The 26122-nt window shown below is 41.1% G+C and overlaps 4 protein-coding genes across 5 annotated transcripts in view; 3 read left to right on the forward strand and 1 right to left on the reverse strand.

Annotated features, from left to right (window-relative positions):
• Window positions 1–4290: 4290 nt before the first annotated feature.
• On the forward strand, window positions 4291–4716 carry RB195_001034 (uncharacterized protein; the record flags this gene model as incomplete). The annotated part of the gene is made up of 1 exon (XM_064197626.1): window positions 4291–4716. The coding sequence occupies one exon, from the start codon at window positions 4291–4293 to the stop codon at window positions 4714–4716; it is 426 nt and encodes a 141-aa protein (XP_064053507.1).
• Window positions 4717–4845: 129 nt separating this feature from the next.
• RB195_001035 (uncharacterized protein) lies at window positions 4846–5289 on the forward strand (the record flags this gene model as incomplete). Its single annotated transcript, XM_064197627.1, has 1 exon — window positions 4846–5289. The coding sequence occupies one exon, from the start codon at window positions 4846–4848 to the stop codon at window positions 5287–5289; it is 444 nt and encodes a 147-aa protein (XP_064053508.1).
• A 4691-nt stretch (window positions 5290–9980) lies between these two features.
• RB195_001036 (uncharacterized protein) overlaps window positions 9981–26122 on the reverse strand; it is a gene marked incomplete at both ends in the record, with an annotated part of 29299 nt that continues 13157 nt past the window's right edge. The window contains 11 exons of one of the 2 annotated variants that reach the window (XM_064197628.1): window positions 9981–10172; window positions 13940–14100; window positions 15907–16040; window positions 16102–16261; window positions 17175–17355; window positions 19356–19482; window positions 23065–23245; window positions 23417–23593; window positions 23657–23756; window positions 23828–23994; window positions 24372–24487. In XM_064197628.1, the coding sequence (XP_064053509.1) occupies window positions 9981–10172; window positions 13940–14100; window positions 15907–16040; window positions 16102–16261; window positions 17175–17355; window positions 19356–19482; window positions 23065–23245; window positions 23417–23593; window positions 23657–23756; window positions 23828–23994; window positions 24372–24487 (1696 nt within the window). Of the gene's footprint in view, window positions 10173–13939; window positions 14101–15906; window positions 16041–16101; window positions 16262–17174; window positions 17356–19355; window positions 19483–23064; window positions 23246–23351; window positions 23757–23827; window positions 23995–24371; window positions 24625–24705; window positions 24831–25374; window positions 25549–26122 lie in introns of those variants that run through there. The other variant, XM_064197629.1, reaches the window with a different exon arrangement.
• Window positions 12794–17104, forward strand: RB195_001037 (uncharacterized protein; the record flags this gene model as incomplete). Its single annotated transcript, XM_064197630.1, has 2 exons — window positions 12794–12951; window positions 16933–17104. 2 exons carry the CDS (start codon window positions 12794–12796, stop codon window positions 17102–17104), a joined length of 330 nt encoding a protein of 109 aa, XP_064053510.1.

The raw sequence follows: 26122 nt of genomic DNA on the forward strand, positions 1-26122 counted from the left end.
GGCCACGTCCCATTCACTCGTATAATCGTTCCCAAATGAAATTCCCGTAACCTACAACCCAAACTCTAATCCCACACAAACCCCAGCACCGTCCATTTTGTTGCATGCTGCTTCCAAGTGAGACGTTCCGATTAACAAAAATGCCTACTATTCTTTGCAGGCGCCTCATTTTGCGAGCTTTTCTGACTGTCAACCAATACGAGGAAGGAGTAGGACAAAGACAGCCGCTTTGTCAAGTTCGCTTCGGTCGAGTTTGTGCTTCTTTGCTGCAAAACGGTGTTAATGCAATCGTCTTCGTCCAAACATTTGAATAAGGTGTAGTCTTACTGTAGGTATGAACGATGCTTCTTTCACCTTGATCACCTTGACTCCTATTGTTCTTCAAATCGATGGAGTGGTCGCCAGTAACGCCATTCATCCCCATTGCATCCAACAGTCACCTCATGATTTCTCGTTTATTAGGAATACGAGTGACATCGCAATTACTTTTAATGGATTTTGGGAATTAGTCTGGCCATCAGGTTGGCGGTGTAATTGCGTCTAATATCGTTTGGTATCCAGTCGCTCACGCTCTATTCCAACTGTTCTTGCTGAAACACAACACGTCTCCGGGCCACTTTATTTTACTTGCGCTAGTAAATGCGGCGGAGTCTCTGATTTTCAATCGCTGGTGTAGGAAAGAATTTCTTCGCTCACGGGGTTCCATCTCCCTGGTTTAGGGTTGCATACTCCTAGCTCACAATTTCTTGTAGTTCTCAGTAATTCTGTGACCAGAGGAGGATCTAAAATGGTTGTTAGTGTCTTCTTGAACGACTGGAGCGTGGCTTCAGCGTGGCTTGTTTGCGTCTCCCCGGACATATTCACCAGTAATTGCGTAATGTCTCGGGGCATTTGCGGAAAAGTCCATGAGAGTCTCTTTACCGTTCGTGGACGGGATGCAGGCACATTGTGGAAGACTCCGCTATCCTCGATGCTGTCAAAAAGGATCGGAAGGTTAGCCCAAACATTCTTGCGATGAGACTCGAGTGTAGTAAGCCAACAATTTCAGCCGCCTCAAGGTCCTCAACTACAGAAAAGTACTGACTCGATAGTAGTAGTATGTACTTCCTCATATCCTGACGGGTGGCACGCGGTACACTCGGGTATATATTTGTTAGTCTCTCCTCCTCGGCGCGCATCGAAAGGAGCATTTGGAAGACCTGACTAGGGGGGAAAAATTTTAGTATTCTTTTTTTTTTTTTTTTTTTCCCTATAATTTTTTCCACAAAAAAGGCCCGCGCACGAAAAGACAAATCGGACATTCACTCAGAAATGCCATCCTCTGCTGCTTCTAAATCTCAAGCGGAATGCTTTACTACGACCTGCTACCGCAAAGAACACGCAGTCTCTGCTGTCATTTATATCACTCAGCTCCAGAAATGTGCCGAAGCTGTTCGTACCTATGCTCAAAATAAGCATCGGTACATCTTCTTTATGATAATGCGAGAAGGAGATCCGTCAAAAAATCGGAGAGCTAGGCCGAGATCCAGTCCCTGTCCACCCTATTCTCGTGGCATAGCTTTCAAAAATTATCGTTTCTTCCAGCTCCTTATAGCTTTCTTGGATTCACTTGACCAAGTTCAATGACATTCTGGAAAAATGTCGGCGACGGCCAACTTCTTCTAGTTTTGGAAGAAGATGATCGCCGATCTGCACATTAGATGGAACGCTGTCAACAACTGTTAAAACGCTGTAGTGACTAACAATGACCGTTACTTTGTTGGTTGATTTCTGCTGCATGCTGAACAAGAAATAAAGAAGAAAATACAAAACAGGCAAAAATTTCTTTTTAATCTAGCACCAACATATTCATGAACACGAAAAAAAGACATGCCTACTTTGTCTTCGCATAAGTATTCCAAAATCGGTGCTAGAATTCGGGGCATCCTTTCTTGTATCAAATCAAAATTAAATGAGGATACTGATAGCAACCAAATAATACTCACCAGAATGGAAATAAAAGTGAAATTAATAAATCAACTGAAATGGCTAGAGTCATAGCAGCTTGCTGGCAAATAACAAAAATATATAGTGTAATGAATGGGTAGCATTGTGTTCTGGTGAATGGCGGAAGGAAGACGATGAACCACACATTAAATAATTCCGATAGGAGACAAATGATGTGGCACACGGCATTGATAGCGAGAAGTGCTCCTGAAAATTCCTTTGGATCAAAAACAAAGCTTCTACCAAGTATATAACAGCTACAGAGGCGGGTGTGGTGTTCCTGTTAGAGGTTCCGCTTCCTGCACGGTCGATCGGTGGCTCGAATCCGCCCAAACGCTCACCAAGCCTTTCATTCGTCCAGGATCCACAAATTGGTACCAGACATGTTTGGGAGAATAAAAGCACTGAATTGACATATCGGCTAGCCCCCGCATGTCATTGTATGGGCCAGTTACAAGTTTGTAAACCTCAAGCGATTCTGAATTGAAGTAAACGTGGGGGCGCATCCCAAGCGGATTGATTAACGCCAGACACTTTATCCTTTACACACTTTATAACAGCTACAATCAACCATGTGAATACTTACGGTCAAAATCATCAACTGCATGAGCAGTGCATTGGATGTTCAATTGGTAATAGAAAGACTAAGGAGGACGCAATGGAATTGCCGCAGCGATGAAAGCGAGCATAACGATGAAATTCCCATTGACCAATTCTCCAAGGTTTTAACAACGAAAAGTCAAAGTTCTACGACGCCTAAGACGACGACGAAAATTTCTAGATGGATTAAAAAAAGGCTCAACTAATGGGGTGACGGTGAAGACTAGTTCAAGAGTACCTGATTGAGGAATTTGTAAGTTTGCTAATTTCCCTCTGAAAAGGGAAGATGACGGGATCCTGCAAAGTGGGTTTCTGAATCAAGTCGAAGATATCGGTCTGGAAAGAAAAAGCAATTCTGTCAACTACTCGAATTCAGCTGCTGTTTTACACTATGGAGGTTTTGAAAGCATCATCAAGCGCAGAACTAGAGACATTGCTCGGATATCCTCAACTTTGTCCGTACAAAGCGCATCGATGAGTCGAGCCCCAAATTCTGATCAGACCCGACACTCCCAAATAAAACCTTCCTCTCGCCGCTTCAACGTTGCCGTCAATTCACTGTATCTGAGAAATTATGTGTTTCGAAATAAAAGTCGAAATTAGCCGAGGAACAAATTTCAACTGTAAAATATAGAAACACCTGTATATATTAGTTTATATAGCTTTATTGAGAGGTGGGCCCTTGGAGTGACGATTAGTGAACATATATCAGGAAAACGGCGTAACAGTTTGATGACACCGTTCGGAAGGCTTAAACATGAGACTGGCTCACGAAACAGAAATATCGGCAAGGAAAACGTTGGAGGCGTTTTGGATTCCTAGATGAAACTCTTCAATGAATAACAGGAATGAATGTTTGCCGAAAACGAATGAGTTCCTGCCCCTTGTACCGCTCTATAGCTGCCTAATATTGCGTGTGTACATCAAATCATCTACATCGTCGCTAGTGATCCGCAAACAGCAATATTCATTTGCTGGTGCAAGCAAACGACAAGTGCGTGCAACCAGCCGCCGCACAACCGATGAAACTCTACTTAAAGGCATCACCCCACGAACCCGAAGTGGCACGTATTTCAGGTGAAGTACTCTTATACGGGATAGTAAATTATGGAGAGGAAGGTGATTCCATTCCAGGAAGATGCGGCGCGGAGTGGCGCGCTCCATCGAATTCGTTGAAAGGGCGCGCCGGAACCGATGCCGTATCTTGGCGTTTTTGAATAGATGACGGAACCCTTCTTAGAGAGGATTGTCATTTTTCTAATTTCTAAAAACGGCCCGAAGATAGGTTAGCTTCCTTCGCGCTATTTTTACAACGATTTTTAGCGCACGCCTTCCCACCGCATCTTCGATTTTTTACACCAACTAGCAAGAAATGGACGGAATCACCCTTCTCTCCATAATCTACGATCCCGTATACAAATACTCCACCTGAAATCCGTACCACCTTAGATTCGTGGGGTGATGCCTTTGAGGCTATTTCAACGCATACGGTTTCACTACCTCGAACGATTGTCGGAACACAGACTCAGGGTGATGTGACACGACGGAATTCACTCTGATCTTCGAACTAGTTCCAGAGGTGTCATTTGGTATTTCCAAAAAAACTGAAAATGTTCATTTTTCACTTTTTCAATCTTTGATCTATTTTATGTGTATTTTATTTTTTTCTTTTTTTATTTTATAGTTTTCTATTGTATTTGGATTATGGGTAGAACATTTGGAGCACGCCATACGTCAATTGAAACTCGAAAGTCCATTCTTCGAGGAATCGATCGAGGAATGAGGCAAGTCGAATTAGCAAAACTATATAATGTCTCCAGAGCGACCATCTCCGCTTCCGCTTTTCTGAAGAGGGTATCAACATGTGGAGTAATTGGAGCAACGCCGAATCCAGGACGAAGCCGGATGACCACAAGAGTTACCGATAGGAACACCTTTCAAATGAATCGTGCTAATCCTAGGCTCACTGCCTCCGATATTCAAAGTGAATTGGCCATCGTAAATCAACACATCCCATCAGTTAGAACTGTTCGAAGACGCCTACAAGATGCCGAACTCAATGAAAGGCGTCCTGCAAAAAAAACCACTCATTTCAAAAAAGAATCGTGTTGTTCGTGTCAAATGGGCTAAGTAACATGTTGGTTGGACTAGCCAGCAGTGGAACAAAGTTCTATTTTCTGATGAATCCAAGTTTAACTTGATGAGAAGTGATGGTATTATGTATGTCAGACGTCCAGCCGGAAGAAAAGACTCCATCCCATGTATCAACTGCCCACTGTAAAGCATGGTGGAGGAAACATCATACTTTGGGGTTGCTTCTGTAGTCATGGAGTCAGAACTCTTTGCCAAATTCATGGAAATTTGGACAGATACGGCTATGACGAGATCTTAGGAACAACAATGCGTCCATTTGCTCTTCAAATCATTGGTAGAGGATTCATCTTTCAGCAAGACAAAGACCTGAAGCACACATCTTCGCATACTCGTGACTGGTTGAACCGGCGTCGTGTGGAAGTTCTTGACTGGCCAAGTCAGTTTCCGAATCTGAATCCGATTGAACATTTATGGGAAGAACTGGAACGTCGGATGAAAGGGAAAAAATCAAGAAAATCTGCCGAAAAATTTGCTCAATTTGAAGAAGCCTGGAAGGCTATCCCACAGTCTTGTCTTGACAATTTGTTGGATTCGATGCCACGAAGATAACAGGCGGTTTTTGATGCTAAAGGTTTTGCAACGAAGTACTGGGGCTGTTTTTTTGTTATTGTTACGATATTTTGGTTGTTGAAAGTTGTTATCAAGCTTTTTGTTCAAATAAACTGACTACTTGATTTTTCGCTTGTTTCAATAAAATCGAATAATCGATAATTTTTTTAGGTCCTGATTTAACCTGATTGCTGATATTCTTTTCTAAGATTAAAAAACGCCACAGAAAATAAAAAAAAAATAATTAGTACAAGTTTGGAGACGATTCGGCGATTTTTAGAGGAGAAAACATCAAAAAACCGTTTGTCAATTGATTTTTGGCCGCTACACCTTTTGCCATAAGGGCGTGGATTTCACTGGTATCCAACCATGACCTTATTGAACCAAAGTCAAATTCGAACAGTCGTGTATTACAAATTCCTGCAGAGCTACAACGCACCGAGTGACTGGAATGATCAAGCATTGCGTGACGATCTCAGAGGCAAGCGGGAGTCACTAAACGTGAACCATCGACGACACTTGGGCGCAGCAATACAACAACCATCAAACAAAAAATCAAACTTCAAACTCTGGGACACAGAAAAGTGACGTCGATTGGTGCCCTTCACGAATTGAGTGCCTCGCAGCTAGCGACAAGAGTGTGAGTGTGTCAGTCTTTACTTCTGCGCCCACCCCCAGGAATTCCTCTCTTTCTTTGGAGTTTTACAAAGTTATCACAGGAGACGAGATGTTGTATGATGATCTCGGGTGTTGTATGTTAATCACATACGGCAGAAACGGTGCCTCCCTTGGCGAAGCTGTGGCGTGTATGGCGAAACTCCTCCAAAGAAAAAGGAGGATTGTACACAAAGAAGATTTTGCAAAAGAAAACTATATTATGGACTCCTATCTGGGCACACGGTAACTCCTTAAGTCTGCTCTTCTCAACTTCAGAGATTGGCACAAGCCGCACTTTGCCTGCGTAAGAAAACTGGTCATGCTGCGCTTCCTCAAGACAATGCCTAACCTCGCGCGGGAATGCTTACTCACCAGAAAATTGCCGAGCGTAGTTGGGAGGTTGTACAGCATCTTGCTTATTTTTCTGCCTTGGCCCCATATGACTACCATTTGTTTAAGGCACTGGAGCTGCATCTGCGAGGGGAAATCTGGTCAGAAAAAGCTGGAAAATGAGATTTCAGGCTTCTTGGACTCACAGTTGGACTTCTGGAACTTCTGGAACTGATAGACTAGCAAAGCGTTGAACGTAATGGATCATAATGGTCATTTTTTTGTTGGTTGATATCCATGAACAATTTTTATAATCATTTGAAGAAACTGTTAGGTTTGGTGCAAGACTTTCAGGCCAACCGAATGTCATAAAAAGGAATACCTTGCAATACTTCGTACTTCTTTCCTTATTTTTCGGACAGAATCCAACTATTTTATGTCACCTTAATTTGATACAACAACAATATAAATCAAATTCAAATCGTATACCCGATTAATCATATAGCCGAGCCGAACAATCAATTCAACGTGCTACGTTTCTAACAACTTCTAGTTTGGTATTATTACGGAACAAACAAAACCTATAGTTTTTTTAAGCATCTTCACCGGACACTTTGAGCAGTTTTGGTGTGATTGACGTTTTTATGAGAGCAAGGCAAGTCTGGCCAGTGGTGGCTCTAACATGGAAAAACACTCTTCTGTACTGTCTTTAAAACTATCTCACGGATATCAGTCTTGCCCGCAAACATCCCTTAATTTCACATAGAGAATTGTCGAAAAATTGGTTCTATATTTATGATCTGCATATGGAAAAAAACCATTTCTATCGCTGGTGTAACAAACTAGACCAAGTTCTATGAATTAGTCCAGTTATCTATCATTATATAGTAAGAGGCAAATAAAGTGTCTTAAATCAAACCTGGCTTAGAGCGTGCAAATTTTTTTCGTGCAGTGATCCAGAGAAGCTGAACGTTACCGAAACCTCCGATAATATTAAATAACAGGATTTCAATAGTTACGCAGTACACGTTGATAGTAGCAAGAGGCATTCTGCAAAGGAAACTTCTCTTTGGAATCAGAAAAGTGTAAACGATGCAACTATTAGTTTTTATGATCGGAGACTCGTAATTCCGTGAGTGAGGCAACAACGATGTAAGAATAATTGATCGCGTGTAGTCACTGAAATATAATGCAATTTACATTCACTTCAGACTTATAAATAAACAGATTTTGTAAAGAAAATCGCCTTTTAGTTGTGATGTTCTTTTTCTTGGGAAGTTGCAAATAAATGTACAACAAAAAGAAAATTCCCGCTCAACACAAATATCTTGTCTTATTCAAAGTAGTCCATATTTTTGCACGTTGTAGCATATTATTGCTAAAGCTGGTAATTGCAAGCTAAATTACACCAGGTTGCTGACCACCTTGTTTTCGTAATTCGGTCACCTCCAACAAGTTCCATCAAACACAACTACAATGTTCTCAACAAAACTTCTCGAAAAATATTATTCCTTATACTGTCTTTAATGTCAAATGCCTTCAATTACTTTGTACAGCGCCGAAATGAAAATCACGACGAAGAAATATGGCAAGCTGAGTCTCGGCTTACAAAGAATTTCAAAAAAGCGTGCAAAACATATTCAGTTTGTAGCCAGAGAAACTATAAATATTGTTTTCATGTCATTTGTACAATACATGGATCGTGTTTATCACTGTACACTACAAATATTCAACTGTGGATACTTATCTGAAATGTTTAGTGGACGTATCTGGAAAAGTATCTAAATAGATAGTCCCAAGTGAATGAAGTTGTTTAAGGCCCCAAATCCATCATGATACTTTTTGTGACTTCGCAAATGGGGTCGCAGTTCTGTGCACAACAAAGATGAGTTCTGTATTTAAACGGAAGTAGTGAGTTCACTCTTAACTGCAGGTAAACGTCCATAAAAATGTTGATAAGATAGACTCAACCTAATACTATAACCGCCTAAGGTCAATTAGCCGCTATTCATCTCCACTATTCACTTCATAAATCAGAAAAATCAGTCGTTGTAAACGTAATGTGTCTGTTTTTACAATGTTTTTAATTCCACAACAAAATTGCGGATCATTGCGTCCTCACGTGACATAAATTGACCTTTTTTGGGATTCTGAGAAGCTCCTGCATTCACCATATTTGTTATTAAAAGGTCTTTACGACAAGATGGAATGTTGGTTGGTATTTTTTGAGCAAATGACAATTGATAAACATAAACTCATTCTCCAAAATTTTGGAAATTCTTCTTCATTCTTCATTGAAGATAATAACCCGAACACTGTGTTGGATATTACAAGGTAGATGTGCAGTAAACCATGAAATCAAACGAAAATTACTATAAAATCAAGTGAAATTATCACACAACTGTCAAAAATTCCCTCAAGTCAAAATTGCATCTGAGCACTGATTTGTGCTATCTCATAAAGGAAATCATTGCCGAAAGAAAAACAAAAGTTAAAGTAATAATAAAATAAAATAATCAAGCAGTGAAGTGATAAAGAAAAGAAAAGTTGTTTCTAATCTGTACCGCTGAAGTGATTGCGCCATGAATGAACATTATCTGTTATCATAACATGTTCTACTGTTTTTTCCTTCACGTGAGCAGCGTTTTGAAAAAAAATTTAAATGAGAGACTCCAAGAGAACCCAAGAGCCTGTGTAACCAGCGAATGTTCGTCTGCTGATTGCAGAAGCCCACGTAGACTTAGGAAAGTTTAAGGCCGTGAAATTGTCAGTTGAAACTTTACCTTCGGGAAGCGAGTGTTTGCTTTCAAAAATGGCCACTTATTCAATTTTGTTCCTTAGAAATGATTTCTGGTCAAGTTGAATGGAAAAGGACAAAAAAGGAGCGAACAAAGTATCTTATATTAATAATAATAACTAATAATATTTTATCTTTTTAGAGTAGTGAGGCACAAGTGATACACAACTCAGAACACCTTTGGGCTGTTACTGAATTCTCTGTGCTCAGGCTCGCATTTCTCGTTTCTCACTTTATTTTTGTCATTTCTGTAGAAAATTCAAAGATCTCGTCATAAAACTTCAAATTAATTCTATTTTTCTGGTTACTGCTATGCATTGTATTTCTCTTTCGTTCCGCATAATGTGAAATATGAATTAAATACAATTTTCTGCGGTTTGTTTACAGCACTGGTACAGATTTAAGAAAATATACAAAGATCGTGGTTATAAATTACTAATCTCCATGTTCAGCTGTAGAAGAATCATGATACAAATACGCTTGGAATTTCTTCGTGGGCATTGACTTCAAACAGCATGGCCTTGATCACTGATCTCAGCATTGGACCTCAACTTTAAAATCTAACGCAACTACACTGACAGTTTCCGTTAATCTTCAACAAGTCTCACATCTCAATTTCGAACACGAGTAGTAAAAAGTCGGGAATTTCCTTCTCCGAGTAACTACTGCTGAACTAATTCAAGGCTAACACAGGTTCTACATCCAGTGCTATAGAAAATGTTTCATTTCTACACTAGCAAATAGAACAGAATTCCAGGAAAGACGTCGAATATCGTGTATTGTCCTTGCGAAGAACTGGTGACAGCTGAAACTAACCATGTAATTCTAAGCTCTATAGAAAGGAAAACAAAAGCATCCTTACCAACGGACTAAATTTCGAAAAAGCGGGTTTCTCTCAAATTTACCATTATTTGGGATCATTGGAGGGCGACTTGAAGACTTTCGATGCATGAGAATTGAAAACCGTCGCTTCAACACTCGGTTTTGGCTTGCGGCAACTCATTAAGTACAACTGTTCAATGAACGCTGCTCGGTACTCTTGCGATCGCCAGATACAAACGTAGAATGTTTGTGTGTAACAAAGTAGAGCAAAGAATACCTGGAAACAAAACAACTTAAATTCTTTGTTTCCTTTCAGAGGTTGCAGCCATTCATTTGATTTAAATATAAAATATGGACTAATCCTGATCAACTTCGATGCACACATAGCCGGTTACAAAACTACCTGAAGCTCCTTGAAGCTGCGTAACCTACCGCGCCCTAATTGTGCGTTGGAGTGTGACGGTTGGAACCGAATGGGATCCCCGCCAGCACCATTTATCCTGCAATCACTTTGAAGATGCGGCGCCTTCTGGGCCGTTTTTTACGGCAATTAGGAAGAAATGGACGGAATCACCCTCCTCTCCGTAATCTACTATCCGGTATGACTTGACCCTCTATCACAGGATCTCGACTTTGCAACAAGGTGCCATTTTCACGTACTTAGAGCAAGGTCTCACCTTCCGCAAGAATATGAATTCAACAACAAAGATGAGGTTCATTGATGGATAGACATTGTTTTCCCACAAAACCCGATGACGCTTTATAACTGGCTGTTGAACGTGTTGGGGCGCCATGCTAGGTCCTAGGCCAACGAGAGAAGGGGTACACTGGGTCTTCCACTGGTCAACAGGACCACAATCCTTACGACAATGACCTCTTTTGAACCCCTTTTTTTTGTACCAGTGAACAGTTTCATTTTCTCTGATTTTCTTTCGTGATCTTGTGTACGATTAAGATCACCTTGATCAAGATCACTTTACTTAATTAGACTTACTTAGATGGTCCTGCAGGCCCCAGCATCCTTTCCATTCGCTTTGTTTTTTCGCCATCGTCATTCAAGATGCTCCGTGAGTGACGCTGACAAGATCCTTGAACTGCATCTAGCTGAACTCTCAGCTGGTCCATCCGTGTTGCAAACACGTCAGACCATCTTGTTGGCGGCCTCCCACGAGAGCGTTTACCCTAGGGATCTACTCTGATGTTCTTTTAGTCCATCTATCGTCGATTAGATTAGACGATAGATGGACTAAAAGAACATTAGCGTTATCCCTAGGGATCTGCTCTAGTGTTTTTCTAGTCTATCTATCGTCGATTTATCTCATAATGTGGCCAGCCCTTTTATGCTTTGCTTTCAATATATATTCCGCTTGGTCGCGAAGACGGAACATTTCTCTTAATTCAGCGCTGCATGCGCTGGTGAATGGGCTTTTCTCTTCTCTCGGTTCAATCGCAATTCTGTTATCTTCCCTGCTTCGTTCACTTCCTTGATCATCTCTGCGTCACTGGTACTTTTCGAAAAGAGAACGACGAAGGCCAGGACGAGGAGCAGGCGATATTCCCGGCAAATCTATGACCCTCGACTCGGTCTAAATGTGGTCCATGCACCTGAAACCCTAACGAAATACTTTTGAAGCTGGGCTTCATCCAGCGTCCTTAGATTTGCGCGCGAGGAGATTTGGAATTTTAAAAAAAGCAGGGGAAAAAAAAAAAAGAAAGAAATTCCCTTCTTTTTTTAATTATTATTTTAAAAAAAAAATCCCCTTTTTTTTTTTTTTTTTCTTCTTCCCCCCGTCTCCCCCCTCTTTCTTCTTATGAGGGGACAACACCCCGCGAGAAAAAAAGGAAGGAGAGGAAAGCCCCCAAAAAAAAAGAAGAAAATAAATAAAAATCCCGGCCCGGGCGGCGTTTCTTTTTTTTTTTCTTCGTCGCCCCTTCTCTGTCCCAAAAAAAAGGGGGTATTATTTTTTATTTTGGTTTTAAAAAAAAGAAAAAAAAAAAAAAAAAAACTACTAAAACCCCCCCCCCCAATTTCCAAAACAAAGAAAAAAAAGGGGGGAAAAAAAAAATTATTAAAAAAAAATTATTTTAAAAAAAAAATTTAAAAAAAAACCCCTCCCTCTTCTTTTTCCATTTTTTTCTTTTTTTTTCCCCAATCTTCTTTCCCCTTTTTTTTAAAAAATCTCCTTTAAACAATTTTTCCCCCTTTTTTTTCTTTTTTTCCCCCCTTATGTTTAACCTTCAAAATTAACCCTTCAAACCCCCCCTTTCTTTTTATTTTTTTAAAAATTTAAAAAATTTCTTCCTTTTTTTTTTCCTCTTTTTACACCCCCCCACCACCAATTCTCACCCCCCTTCTAACCCAGGCATCTTCTCCCTTTTGGTTCCCCCCCCTCCGAGGGCCCCCGGGAGAAAAAAAAGTTTTCCAAAAAACCCCCCCTCTTCCCCCCCCTTTTTCCCCTCCTTTTTTTTTTTCTTTTCTATCTTTTTTTTTTTTTCTATTTTACCCCGCAAGAAAAACAAAAAAAAAAAAAAAAAAAAAAAAAAAAAAAAAAAAAAAAAAAAAAAAAAACCCCATATTTTGTTATTTAGTTTTTTTCTTCCCCCCCCGACCTTTCCCTTTCCTCCTTATCTCCCCTCTCTAAAAAAAAATTTTTTTTAAAAAAAAAAAAAAAAAAAAAAAAAAAAAAAAAAAAAACGCGCTTCCCGTTTTGATCCCGGTCCACTAGTCCAAACCTTCCGATCCTGTATTCCTCTTTTGTTACCTTTCTTGGTCTTGCATTGATGTCCCCGAAAACGAATTTGTAGAAGGACTTCTCGAGTCGGATCACTTTCTCCAGCTCCTTACAGAACGCATACAATTCGGTCTCATCAGCTGCTGATGTTGGTAAGTAGCAGTTGATGAAACTGATGGATTTTCGGCAAAAGGGCGAAAGTGAAGAATGGCCAGGAGACAAGAATGACAGGATCTATCGACATATCGACATCGAGAATCGACAAAATGGACGACAGATGGGTGCACAACAAAACCAACACCGCCTACATTTCGCGAAGAGCATGTAGGTCAGCGCCTGCATATGTCGCCTTGGTCCAGAATCGAAGACGTTCTGAGCAACCTGAAATTTAACCGTCTCACCGATCGCCTTACTGTACGACGTCTGATATGGCAGGGTTCAGTGTGCAGGGTTCTAAGGCAATGAGTATGCTCAAACAGCAGATAGACTTTTTCCCATACTAAGCAGCTCTGCCATGGCACGTTTAGCTTTCACCACAGGTCGTCGCCAACCTATACGGACGTTTTCCCATGACTGTGATTAATCGTAGCAGTTGTTTGCTCTCAGCTAGGATTCGAAGAATTCGGAATGTCGGGGTGTCAAACTACTTCTCTGCTTGGGAGACTGTACCAGAAGACATATCTCCGCTGTGCGCTGTGTTCGACGCCCAGAGTCACCTCTACGCCTCTATGAGGTGGTATGCAGTTGTGGAGGATGTTGATGATCCTACTTGTAGTGAAATAATTTTTCACTAACATCCTCGCAAACGTCCTATCAATCATTGACCATCGATCCATTGAAGTGGCGACTGGCGACCATGTCATAGAACCCCAGGCAGGCACAACACATTCTGTGACGTTCATTCTATTCTTTGGGTTTCGCTTGTTGGTACAATCGCTTCAGAGAAAATAATGAGTAGAAACTGACATGTAGAAAAAAATTACTTCGGCAGCTACGGTAAATTATGTTTCAACTACAAATCCCAACGAAAAATTGTTCTTGCGTTTCATTCTTGAAAACATTCTTTTTAGAAAAATATCAAAAAATTAACAATAAAAAATTAACATTGATAATCTAAAAAAATAATTTTACATTAATAATTTAAAATTAACAATAATATAATAAATAATAATAATAGAAGAAAAATTAACATCAATAATAACACATAATATTAATAGCATCAGACACTTATAGTATATATATATATATATATATATATATATATATATACTTATTATTCACGGAAAAAAGTCCATTAAGAAAAAATTCTTACCATATTACTCTGCCATACAGAAAGAGTAGCTGGCGTAAAATGCATGACGTAACCAACATCAACACCAAGTATACTCACGAACCATGACAAAACAAAAACAATCATAATAACCTTTAAACGTCGAATAACTTTGCGTAGTTCTAGACAAGCATTTGATTTTCCTGAGAATGAAGCTATGAATTAATATCAAACATAAAATTTTCATGGGACTATCATCATCGATAAATTCATTTGGACATGAATTGTCGCTTGGCTTTGGCTAGATAAAGATACTCTGCTCGCCATATCAGATTGCTTTTTATAAGTTTTGACATAGTACTTTTTGCTGAAATTTTAAAACAAGCAATGTTTTAGAGACATATAAAAGAGTTATTGAGAATCGACACCTGATTAATCACTATTTAAAGACCAATTTTAACATTATAGGTGGAATGGTGCTGGTATATTTTAGAAATTCAGTGATCGTAGGTTTTACGAGAAAAAAAGGGGTGTCTGATGTAACTCGTCTGATCCTGCCAGCATTAGGATCAAATTTAATTTTCCAAGTCATTTAAAGTCATTCGTTTGTTTACATGTCTCAAAGGTCTTCAAAAGAGAATTGATTACCTCTCAAGTAAATAAAAATAATAGTAAAAATATGGACGAATACGACAAAACAATTAATCACAACGTTTGAAAGAGACCAATATCTGCTCACTTGTGGGACGAGACCTGAAAGCAGGACAATAATTCTCCTTCATAGCTTACTACCTCTGAAATCGGAATTTAGAAGCTAGACACCCGTACCATTCTGAAAATAGATAAGCTGAATTGAACCTATGAGCGCTCGATGTGGCTGTAACAAAACATCTATCTTTTTGCTTTCTCAAAGGAAACATATCACGAAATTGACGTGGTACAGAAAACCCAAAGAAGTCGTAGAGGAGAGTTCGAGCTGTTGATCACGGAAACGAGTGTATCCAGCTCCATCCTCTCCTCCACGCTCTCAATCGTGCTAAGAAACTGCGAAATTGGAAGATGGCGTTCTTTCCTACGAATTCAGTTAAAACAGCGCTAGCTTTGTGCATGTGCCGCATTCACGTGCGAGAGGTCAAAGATCAATGAGATCTTCTCACCAGTCTTTTCAAGCGAAACCAGTAAAGAGAATGCTGGGGGGACCCGAGCGCATGCAAGGGAGCTCGTTCCGTTTCTTACTTCGTAAGAACCAGAGCGGTTCCGACGTTTTTAGGACCACTAGACGGAGTTGAGCAGGGTTCGTTTCCTTGATCCACAATCCAACTCTACGTTCTCCTAAAAGTAAAGGCAAAGGGTATACAACTGCATAAAAACAGTATTGGAAAATTTTTCTTCATTGGAACATTGAAGCCTCTAAGGACATTAACTCCTGAATTTGTAGAGAGTTCCGCTTTTTTGCGGGACGGATGTAGCGCAGTCGGCAAGAAGTCCGCTGTGGCAGCACGGTCAATGGACCGAAGTCATCTTCGTGTCTACGAAGTCCTTCATCACTCCAGGATTGATAAATTGCATCCTAAAACCTCAGCGATTATGAATATCAGTAAAACACATTGGCGCATCCCATCTGTATTGACACGCAAGAAACTTTATCAATTTTTCAAAATCCCTTATGCATTTTTTAGAGTCATTGCAGCAAACTACTCCTCACCTATTATTGTAGAGGATCCAAGAACATTGAAATCATCTGTAGATGCTGCATTTAAATAATTGGGTTCAGCCAACTTGATTTTGCAGAGCAAATTTTTGACTATCTTTTGCTTTGAGGAGTTTTACCGAGCTGAAGTTCACTACGGCACTAAATGGAGCGAGAAATCCGTTTTACAACAGTTGTGAAATTCAGCATCTTTAGTCGTAAATTTGCTTTGATTTTTAGGAACTTCGGATACTGATGACTGTAACGTTTTTATATCCTTAATGAGAGCTAATTCACAACAGATATCAATCAGTCTTACCAAGAGGTGGATTGCAGAAGGCAATTTGCGCACTATCTGCAAATATCCATCCTGGTATAACCACTGTCAAAGAGTACATCGTGCAAATTGCGAGCAACGCCAGAATATACGGTAGCGTACGACATATTCGATACCTTAAAGATCATTTTGTGAACCTTCGTCACTTATTCATGTGAAAACCAGGGAAGAACTTACCACACAGGAAATAATAAAGCAAGAAGTAAATCAACGGCAATGACAAGAGTCATGATGGCTTGCTGGCTTATTGCAAAAATATACGGGACAATAAGATAATAACACTTTTTTCGCATAACTGTATCAACTGTAAGCAGAAAGGTGGCGTTAACAAGCTCTCCTAATAAGCAGACAAGATGAAATACTGCATTGAGTCCGAGGAGGATACCTAAACTAAGGTAGTTCTGCAACATTCTATTTCTAGTGAGGCAAAGTAGAGAGAGATATATATTTTTGATTGAGATGAAAACTGTAATCGACAATATAAATTTAAAAAATCACTTAAATAGTCACTCTCTAAACGCTGCAAGCCAAGTCTCATCGCCTTGATGAGTTGATGATGTATTAGGTTGCTCTGAAAGTCTCGCGCTGAATATGACACTTTTTTACTTTATCATCTTTAGTTATCAACCAACAAAATAATGACCATCATGATCCGCTACGTATATCCAATGCTTCAGTAGTCTGTGAATTCCAGAAGTCCATGATCTCTGACTGCTGCGAGTCGAAAAGCCGCAAAATCCCACTTTCCAGCTCTTTCTGATCACCGAATTTTTTCTTCCGTGGATGCAGATTCCTCTACAGCCGCTTCCATATAGTGGTGTGGAGGTGGCTTTAGGCGCCGATACACAACAGAGGCACTCCTCTGGTGGGGTTTCTCAGTCTGGCAGAGAGTTCGATACCTCCGAGACTCCAACTTCTCCGAATCGAAAGAATAGAAAAGAGCAAACAACTGATACGACTAATCGTTGTCGGTGAGAACGTCGCAAGGTTGCTTCTCGATCCATATAGGCTGGCCAGCCAACGACCTGTGGAGAAGCCTAAGCTCGCTATGGCGAGCCTGCCTAAGTTTGATGAAAAAAATCTCCTTGCCACTCCAGCATACACATTGTCTCAGTACTCTGGACAGCGGGCCCTGCCGTCCCAGAGGTCGGACGGTATGGCGACTGGTGAGAGACGATGAAATCTGAGGTTTCACAGGATTCCGTCCTTATTCATTAGAAAGGTGAGCGGGAGGTGACCTTCGAAACTACCGCTGCTTGCTTGCCTGCTTGCTGAGCATTGACTAAGATCGTCCTCACGCGCATATCTAGGACGCTGTACGAAGCCCAGCTCCAAGAACAAGATGGATTCCGCCAGGTGTTCAGGTGCAGTAAGCACATCTAGATCGTGTCGATGGTCATAGAGCTTAGCCGGAAATACCGCTTCCTTCGTCTGAACCTTCGTCGAGGACGAGAACGAGAAAGCTTTCTACAGCGTAGAAGCGAATGTTTGGGAAGAAATAGAGGGCATACTTATTGATGGAAGATACATGTTAAAGCTTCGTTTTACAGATGACAGTGTCCTCTTTTCGACAAATACCAATGAAGCAAGAACTATGCTGAAGGAATTACGCGAAAACGAAAATTTGCACTAGGTTAACCAGGGAAGCCACGGAGTAACTGACGGATCGAGAGCTCCGTGTTAATTTTTTGGACTCAGCAGTTCTTCCGGTGCTCTTTTACGCAGTGGAGACGTGGACAGGCACTCCTGTCACGTCTGGAAACGCACATACTACTCACAAAACCCTTGAGAGATTTCTTCTAAGGTTTGACGGGTGCACACAACAAATAGCTGGTACGGTAGAACATTCCTTTCAAGCTCGGCAATTTCCTGGCGAGTAAGCTTTCCCACGGAAGGTCGGGCAATGGCATGAAGTAGAGCAACAGCAAAATCACCGATCTTGTTTGGAAAGTTTTGCCGCACCTTAACGCCGCTGTAAGGTGAAAAACCACTGTGGGGAAGCTGCATTTATGAAAGAAAAAAATTCGGTGACCAGAAAGCGCTGGAAAGTGGAACATATCGCTTCTTCGCCTCTGAGCCGCCAGAGTTCTGGAATTCTGGAATGTCTAGTGGAGCGTTGGACATACGTAGTGGATCATTGCCAATATTTTGATTATTTTTGAATATTATATTTTGATTTACGTCTACCAACAATAAAGTTATAATTGAATTAATGAATTAGTTATAATTAGTTATTGAATTAGTTATAATTGAATTAGTTATAATTGATTGGAAAAAAGTATGAAATTCGGTGCAGGACATTCGGACCAACAAGATAATAAATGAAGATAATGAACCCTTTAAAAAAGTAGGACGATTTTGAGGCTAATGGTAATCTAGTAAAAACTGTCTGTGATGATATATGAATCAGGTTAACTAAATGCGTTGGCTGCAAACTTTGAAATGGAACTAATGTTCTCATTATGACGATAGTTTCTACTCATTCTGATAGTTTTCCCAGACCTTCAGCAGCTAGGATATGGACCGGTATGCACAGTAATCGATGAGAGTGTTATAAGCTGTAAAAACGCAGCAGAAATTTCGGAAGGTTCTAAAAGATGAGGAAAAGAAATGTAGATCCTTTATTGACAAAGATGGCAAGTTTTCATCCAAGAAGGATTACGCTCCACCAGTAAAGAGGATTCTGTAGGCGCACGATAAAGAACTTTACACGAATTGACAACTATTTTGGAGCTGCATTTCCTTCAAGGGAATTTTGTTCCGAAAGATGAGTATGAGCTGTAAGTAGAACTCAAGAAGAACGATCGATCACTAGCAGATCTACTGGTGCTGATTTCGAACGCCCCTGTTGGTTGCAGCGGAAGGTTCGGATTAAAAGGACAACATCAAGCTGTGATGTGATTTGTATTAATTGTTGGTTGTTTATAATTTGTGATCTTGCTTGGGCCCGAATGAAACCAAAATTTGGCAATACCGAAAGAGAACATTTAACTGCAAGAATTCAAAATCTTCGCTTTATCGAGGTGGTCAAAGTCAGTAATTTTTGGATGTGAAAACTCTGTGAACTGGAATCCTGGCCATGGTTTCTACAGATGTACTAATGCTAGGTGTAGTCATCAATGTTTCTGCTGCTTTTTCCGAACTTAATTATCCCAATGAATCATGACCAGAACAATAAACACCAGGAAAAAAACCACTTTGCAAAATACCTGAAGCTGGAAAATGCCAGAAAAATGCATCACTGCAACATATTGTTCGAAAATGTATTCCAGAAATTTTGGGATGTGTCGAAATCTTATTAAGAAGCACCAGAGCACTGGATATATAGGGAGATAAATTTGAAAATATTAGTTGCACCTGCCTGTTTTAGACTGTAGTGACTTTTTTCGTGCGGTCGACCAAAGGAGATGTACGTTACCGAAAATACCAACCACATTGAATACAAATATTTCTGTTGCAACAGTATATTTGACGACTTCCAACGTTGCCATGAGGATGAGCTGACGTGAGTTCTGTAGTTGCTGTAGCAGCTCAGTACAACACTGAGATGCAAAGTATCTGCAAGTAAGTAAAAGAAAATGATGTAATCCTAACCAGAGTGGTTTGTGGGAGTAGAATACGTATATGAATAGTGCGCTTATCCAACGCGCACTTATTCAATAAAGCAGTGCTTCTGATATAATTAGTGTATAATTAGTTATCGGCGAGGATTATGCTGGATGTAAGTTGGTTGTACTAGCAAACGTTACATCAATAAAACTCAAAAAAGTAAATTTGAGAGAACTATAATTGAAGCGCTATAAAGTTCAGATGTTTAATTTTTACTCTGGAAAACAAAGTTGTCAGGTTAGAACCATGATTCATATTTACTCTAAATAAGGCAACAGCAGTATCCATTGTGATTTCCAGTGAGGAGCGGAGCAACCTCCGCACTGCATAAAGTCCCACTTGAATAATGTTTCAATGCCATCTAATTTATCGGATGAATGAATCAGTGTGTACTTCCGCTTTTTCGCATAAGATTAATTGCCTCGCTGAAACTTCCGTTACCTGCATACCACCCACTAGTAATAACGAATATGAGGATGATACAAAGGAGGATCACAGGATCATAATACACAACTTTTCCATGATTTAATAAAACACAAAGACGAATCGTTTGACATCGCCCTGAAAAAGTTATAACGAAGAGATCGAAGTTGTTTTTTACTCACCCATATACGACAACAGTAAACTTCGTTACAGCTCCTTCAGAATGGGTATAATTTTGATTTTTTGATTGTTAACTTGTACCTGAAAAGGTAAATGATGCTCAATTCAGTGAGCGATGAGCTATAGATGCCAGGAAGTTATTAAAAGCAGTGTATAACGAAACTGACGTGCTGCGCAAACCGCAGAAGAAACGGGTAGGTCGGGTTGTGGATTACGGAAAAACAGCGTGTTTTCGCTCATTTTCCACCAAGCATCCTGAAAAACGGAGTGAGAACCGTCTCAGGTCCGTATGATGATATTTCCCCATCGGTGGGTCGTGAAGGGGGAAGTCGCAAGGGAACGGGGTCGGGGGGTGTGGGGCGGGGTGCGGTAAGCACTAGTGAATGGAGGATAACACGATAACCAGGACAAAATAGTACGCAGTATTAAATAATCACATGCATTACAAAATACTACATAAAATAACATTAAACTGTTACAGAAACTACAAAGTATTATGTTAAGTCTCAGAGATTGGGCAGTCGGACGACAAGAAGCTCCAACATTTTGTTTTGAAAATGTACAACGAGTTGACAAAACAATAGTGGGACTACGCAGGTTCGACACTCCATAGATGCAAACTTTTGCAAAATAGATAGAAACTTGGAAGTACTCCTCAAATATGAAGGGTTCAGCTTGAATAGCTTTTCATACAAGGAGGTTTGCGCTAAAAAAGGTTATACCGCTGTTTTTACAGCCTCCTAGTTCTTTTTTTCGAAATTAGTAGATGGGAAATGCTTTAAAAAAGGAGACTTTTGAAATTTTTCGAAGTTTTTTTGAGTGTGCTACAGCCGAGGATCTTCTCTACCAGATGCTTTGTCAAGCGATTTTTAGGGATTCACCGTTTTTCCAAATTTTTGATGCGATGGGACGGTAAGAAGGCCACTTTTCCCATCTAAATACTAAAAGAAACTAAGTTGTAAGACACAGTGGTAATAAATATTTTTTGGGGTAACATTTTCCTGTAAAAGAACTACCTAAAATATTTCCCTCGGTCTTCTTATTACGAACCTATTCGCGATCTTCCAGACCTAACAATTTGCACATTATCTGAACCTTTGACCATTAAATTCCATTATATCTTAGACTGATCTGTGTGAGCTGTAGCCAAGATTGAAATTGATCCTTGTTGTTAACTAACAGCACGTTTCCGCGTAATCGCCTTGCGCGCCGCAATACCAGCGCGACAAAATCATGGTCTTGAAGGTATCACCCCACGAATCTGAAGTGGTACGGATTACAGGAGGAGTACTCGTATACGGGATCGTAGATTATGGAAAGAGGTGATGCCGTCCACTTCTCCCTGTATCGCGAGGGACGGCGCAAGGGTGGCCGATTGCAATTGAGGCCGTCATAAGAAACATCATTCCTGGGTCGTCCGTTTCCACTGATACAGGGAGAAGTGGACGGCATCACCTCTCTCCATAATCTACGATCCCGTATACGAATACTCTACCTGAAATCCGTACCATCTTAGATTCGCGGGGTAATGCCTTTAACTTCAAAATCTACTCCGCTATGACGCCCTATGACCACCTAATGCAGCGGAGTCACATGATTTCATTTTTGCATCCAGGTGTTCTTTGATTCGAATAACGATCATATAGGCGATTGCGAAACATCTTTTGCTTAAAGGCATCTCCTCACAAATCTGAGGTGGCACGGATTTCAGATGTGGTATTCGTATACGGGATGGTAGATTATGAAGAGGAGGGTGATTCCGTCTATTTCTTCCTAATTACCGTAAAAAACGGAAGATGCACAAGGATGGCGCACTCCAATCGAACTCCTCGTGGAAAATAGCGCGCCGGAACGCCCGAAGCCGTACCTTCCAGACCGTTTTTTTCGTGGATTGATGCCCTTAAGATTACTAGGGATTAAGATTCCAGATCCTTTGGGAACAAACGCAAAGCAAACGCAGAATTCGTAGAAGTTTTGATGGGTTTCATAGCTGACCTTCATTACGAGTCTGAAGTATAAGATGCTTTCTGCATTTGAGAGTTGTTGGGGTTGCTGGGTTTCAGGTTAAAGGCATCACCCCACGAATCAGGGGTGATGCGGATTTCATTTGGAGAGTTCCTATACGGGGTCGTAGACTAAAGAAAGGAGAGTTCATTTCATTTCATTCCTTCCTAATTGCCGTTAAAAACGGCTCGGAATGCGACGCGAGCGCAAGGCTGGCGCGCTTCAATCGAACTCGTTGTAGAAAATAGCGCTCCGGAACGCTCGAAGCCTTATCATGCGGATTTTTCACGACAATTTGGAAGAAATAGACGGAATCACTCTACTCTCCATAATCTACGACTCCGCATAGACATAACACACCTGAAACCCGCACCACCCCAGATTCGATGGGGTGATGCCTTTAACAGGTGTTGATAAGAAATGACCACGTTTGAAATATTAATAGACGATTATTTGCAGTTACGCAAATAACACCGGTTTTGTTGGAGTATTCGTTTTTTTTAGATTTACGGATTTCACACTAGGATGGATATGTTCTGATCGCTTAACGTTCCTCAAGAAGTCAGTATCCTGCTATTGCTTGAATATGAGGAATAGTGGGCGTTCTTGCACTTTCCTGGTATAAACAAAAATAGCAGATGAAATAAATCCTTACCTGCATCACCTGTACTCCCGTTGTTCATCGATTTGCTCGAGCGGGCACCAGTAATACTTTCATTTGTCCCTGTCGCGTGCAAGTGTTGCCCATTGGCATCTCTTCTCGAACTCGAAGAGCATCGTATTTTTCTTTGAGGGACTTCGTAAAGAGGTCTGACCATCAGGTCGGCGGTCTTCGGTGCGGTGCGTTTGATGTCGCGTGGTATCCAGTGGCTTACGCCTCTAGTCTAACGATTGTCCTTGAAACGCACCACATGTCCGGTTCACCTCATTTTGCTTTCCTTGGCATATGTGGCAGCGTCTATGATCTTCAATCGGTGACGTAGGAGTGCACTTCGAATCCTTTCCTCCACTTGCGTAAAGCAACTTACTCCTAACATTACCATTTCAGTTCCACGTTCTATGACGCTGATCACATTTTCCTCCTGCTTGCGAAACGTCCACGTTTCTGAAGCGTAGGTCAAAACACGAGGAACGCTGGTGTTGAATAAATGAGCACGGAGCAGGATGTTCTTGGTTCTCTTCACTACATCCTCGATGCTCTTGAATGCTCCCTAAGCCGCTCGTTTCCATCTGCTCAACTCAGAAGTCAGATAGTTCATCATTTTGGTTTCCCGACCTAGATATACATAGCTGAAGCATTCAGATATATTCGTGCCGTTGAGCGTGAATGGGGCGTCAGAAACCCATCCTTTTCTCAATAACATCTTCTTGTCTAGGTCCAGCTGAAGACCGATCTTTTTACACGTTTCATCGAATTCGGGTAGCATCAGTTCCGCTTGACTGATGCTTGATGCTGTAAAAATGATGTCATCAGCGAATTGAAGATGGTGTAAAAGCCACTTGTGCGTGCCGTCACTTTCCACTCCCATGTTATTCCATTCCAATCCTTGCATCGCGTTCTCGAGAGTGGCACCGAAAATTTTGGGTGAAATTGTGTCAGTCTGACGGAGCCCTTTCTTCACGTCGATTATGACATCATTGGACAGTGGGGAAATTTTAGTCGATTGCTATACAACTCAAGAAGTACCTTTATGTATGGAGTAGGGACGCCTTGGTTTTCCAAGGCCTCCATGGCCGCTTCGGTCTCAACTGTATCAAATGCTTTTTTCAAATCGATGGAAGTGAGACGCAACGGCACCTTGTACTCTCGCGATATTTCTATGAGGTGTGAAATTGTGTACGCGGTCAGTCGTACTGAACACTTTCGATTACTCTTGTGAAGAGCTTGTAGATGACAGACAGTAAGCAGATTGGCCAATAGTTGCAGATGTCTTGTGGGTCTCCCTTCTTATACAACAGCACGATCTCGCTGGCTTTCTATTGCTTAGGAACCTTGCCTTCCGACAGATAACGAGTGAAGAGCCTCGTCAGTGTGTTGATGAGGACTGCCAGTAGGTGCTTCGAATGTTCAGGCTTGATTCTGTCGGGAACGGGTTAAGTACGATTCTTCATCGACATGATGGGACTTCGGAAGGATGGACCTCTGGAATGACATGTCCATCTTCCTTGAGATGATGAGGAAGCAAGTGGACGTGGCTGTCGAAGAGATTTGAGTAGAAGCCGTGAATGACCTTTTTCATTCCCCTTCTCTATACAATGGCTGCTCCCTTCGGGTTCTGGAGAGCAGTCATCCTCGTCTTGCAACTGGCGAAGTCTCGACGGGCATAGCGAATGCTTTTCCCCGCCTCTGCAGCTTCAGCCAGCACTTGTGTTCTTCTTCTTCTTTGAGCTCTTCTTTTATCGTCTCTCTGCAAAGCCTCGCGACCTCGGACGTGAGTTCTTGGTTCCCTGCGGCTCTTGCTGCTCCACTCTGACGTATAAGCTCTAGAGTTTCCGGAGACAGGCGTCTCTTGATGGTTTTGAAACTTTCACTTTCTTCGTACAGTCGTAAGATGTTCTACAAACTGTTCATGTTCGTCGTCGATGTTGTCTACGACGGTATTTTCCCAAAAGCCGAAAGTCGAAGCGAAGAGCTCCCAGTGGATGGTGGTTCTGGGAGTTTGCTTTGTGAACTTCGCGGCTTTTCTCCTCTATAATAGATAGAAAATGATAGAAGAGTGTGATAGAAAATCTCCATCAAAGAAGGTGATGGTCCGATCCCGTATAAAACTTTCGTGTTGGTAAAACAGCGACATCCGTCGGGGAAAACTTTTACTGATGATGATGTGGTCAATTTCATTATGATACCCACCATCGGGAGACTCCCACGTCCAGCGTAGAGAGGAGGGCGTCTGGAATTGCGAGTTCCCACGGATGATCTTAGTCGTCATGATGAACTCGGAAAGCTTCTCTCCCTGCTCATTCCACTAAAGGCTTCTTAAGGCGTTTCGATATTAAGTCCTTCAGGCGTTCTTCTGGGGCCAACTTTGGCGTTGAAATCGCCAAATATGACCTTGTAGAAAGTACAATCATCTCTGTAGAACTTCTCCATATAGAAAGGTTCGACTTCTTCTCCATTGTAGATTCATGTTAAAGCGTAAGCAACGAAGATTGTCAGAGCTGGGGTTGAACCACATTTTCTCAACCGCAAAAGTCCGATTCAGCTTGTAAATTGTTCGAAACGTCTAAAAAAACCATGTTTATTGCCATGTTCATGTTGACGCGGACACGAACTCCATCTCCAATGGCCGCATCTGATGCAAGCGTACGGGCGTTATAAGTAAAGATTTTCTCTTTCGGTAGCCTACGTGACTCCTGCAGCCCCCTCTTTCCTAGCGTTCCCTCCGGAATCAGGAGACTCTTTTCCATTACTGTGTTTTGCATAAAAATTTAAAATGAGCAGGTTGCAAGCCTGTAGTCTCATGAGTTTTTGGGAGAACGTTGCGTTCTCGCGGAATAGACCTATGGAGCTTATTTGACCCCATAATTTTTCCGAAACCCCGTACTTTAACGACTTCACTTTACTTACAACCCGTGCTTTTTACCCTACTTCGAATCTTTGTATAATTGACTTGTTCCGATGCATAACTACTACCTCTACCACGCTCTCTTGTCACTTCACAAAACAAAAACAGGAAAAAAAAACTCGAAAATAAAGTCAGAGAAGACCACATTAATGGTTAATTCGTAAAGGTTTCTGGCGTGCCAATCCACTTGGCATGTGCTAACGTGGTTGACTGGTCGTCTATGTTCATGAACATATGTTGGTCTGTACAATGAATTGCGGTAGCAAGCCGATGTATCAAGCCAGTGTTTTTCCATCTTTGCAGGCAAGTCTGGTACCAATCTATCGATCCCAAAAGAATGAGAAGCCTCTTTGGCTTTAGGACGGTTTTGAACCATTGACCTTGTCGTAGCAGCCGAACGTCTTACTGAAGGGATA

Source organism: Necator americanus, chromosome IV (genome assembly GCF_031761385.1).
Source record: "Necator americanus strain Aroian chromosome IV, whole genome shotgun sequence".
NCBI classification, from domain to species: domain Eukaryota; kingdom Metazoa; phylum Nematoda; class Chromadorea; order Rhabditida; family Ancylostomatidae; genus Necator; species Necator americanus.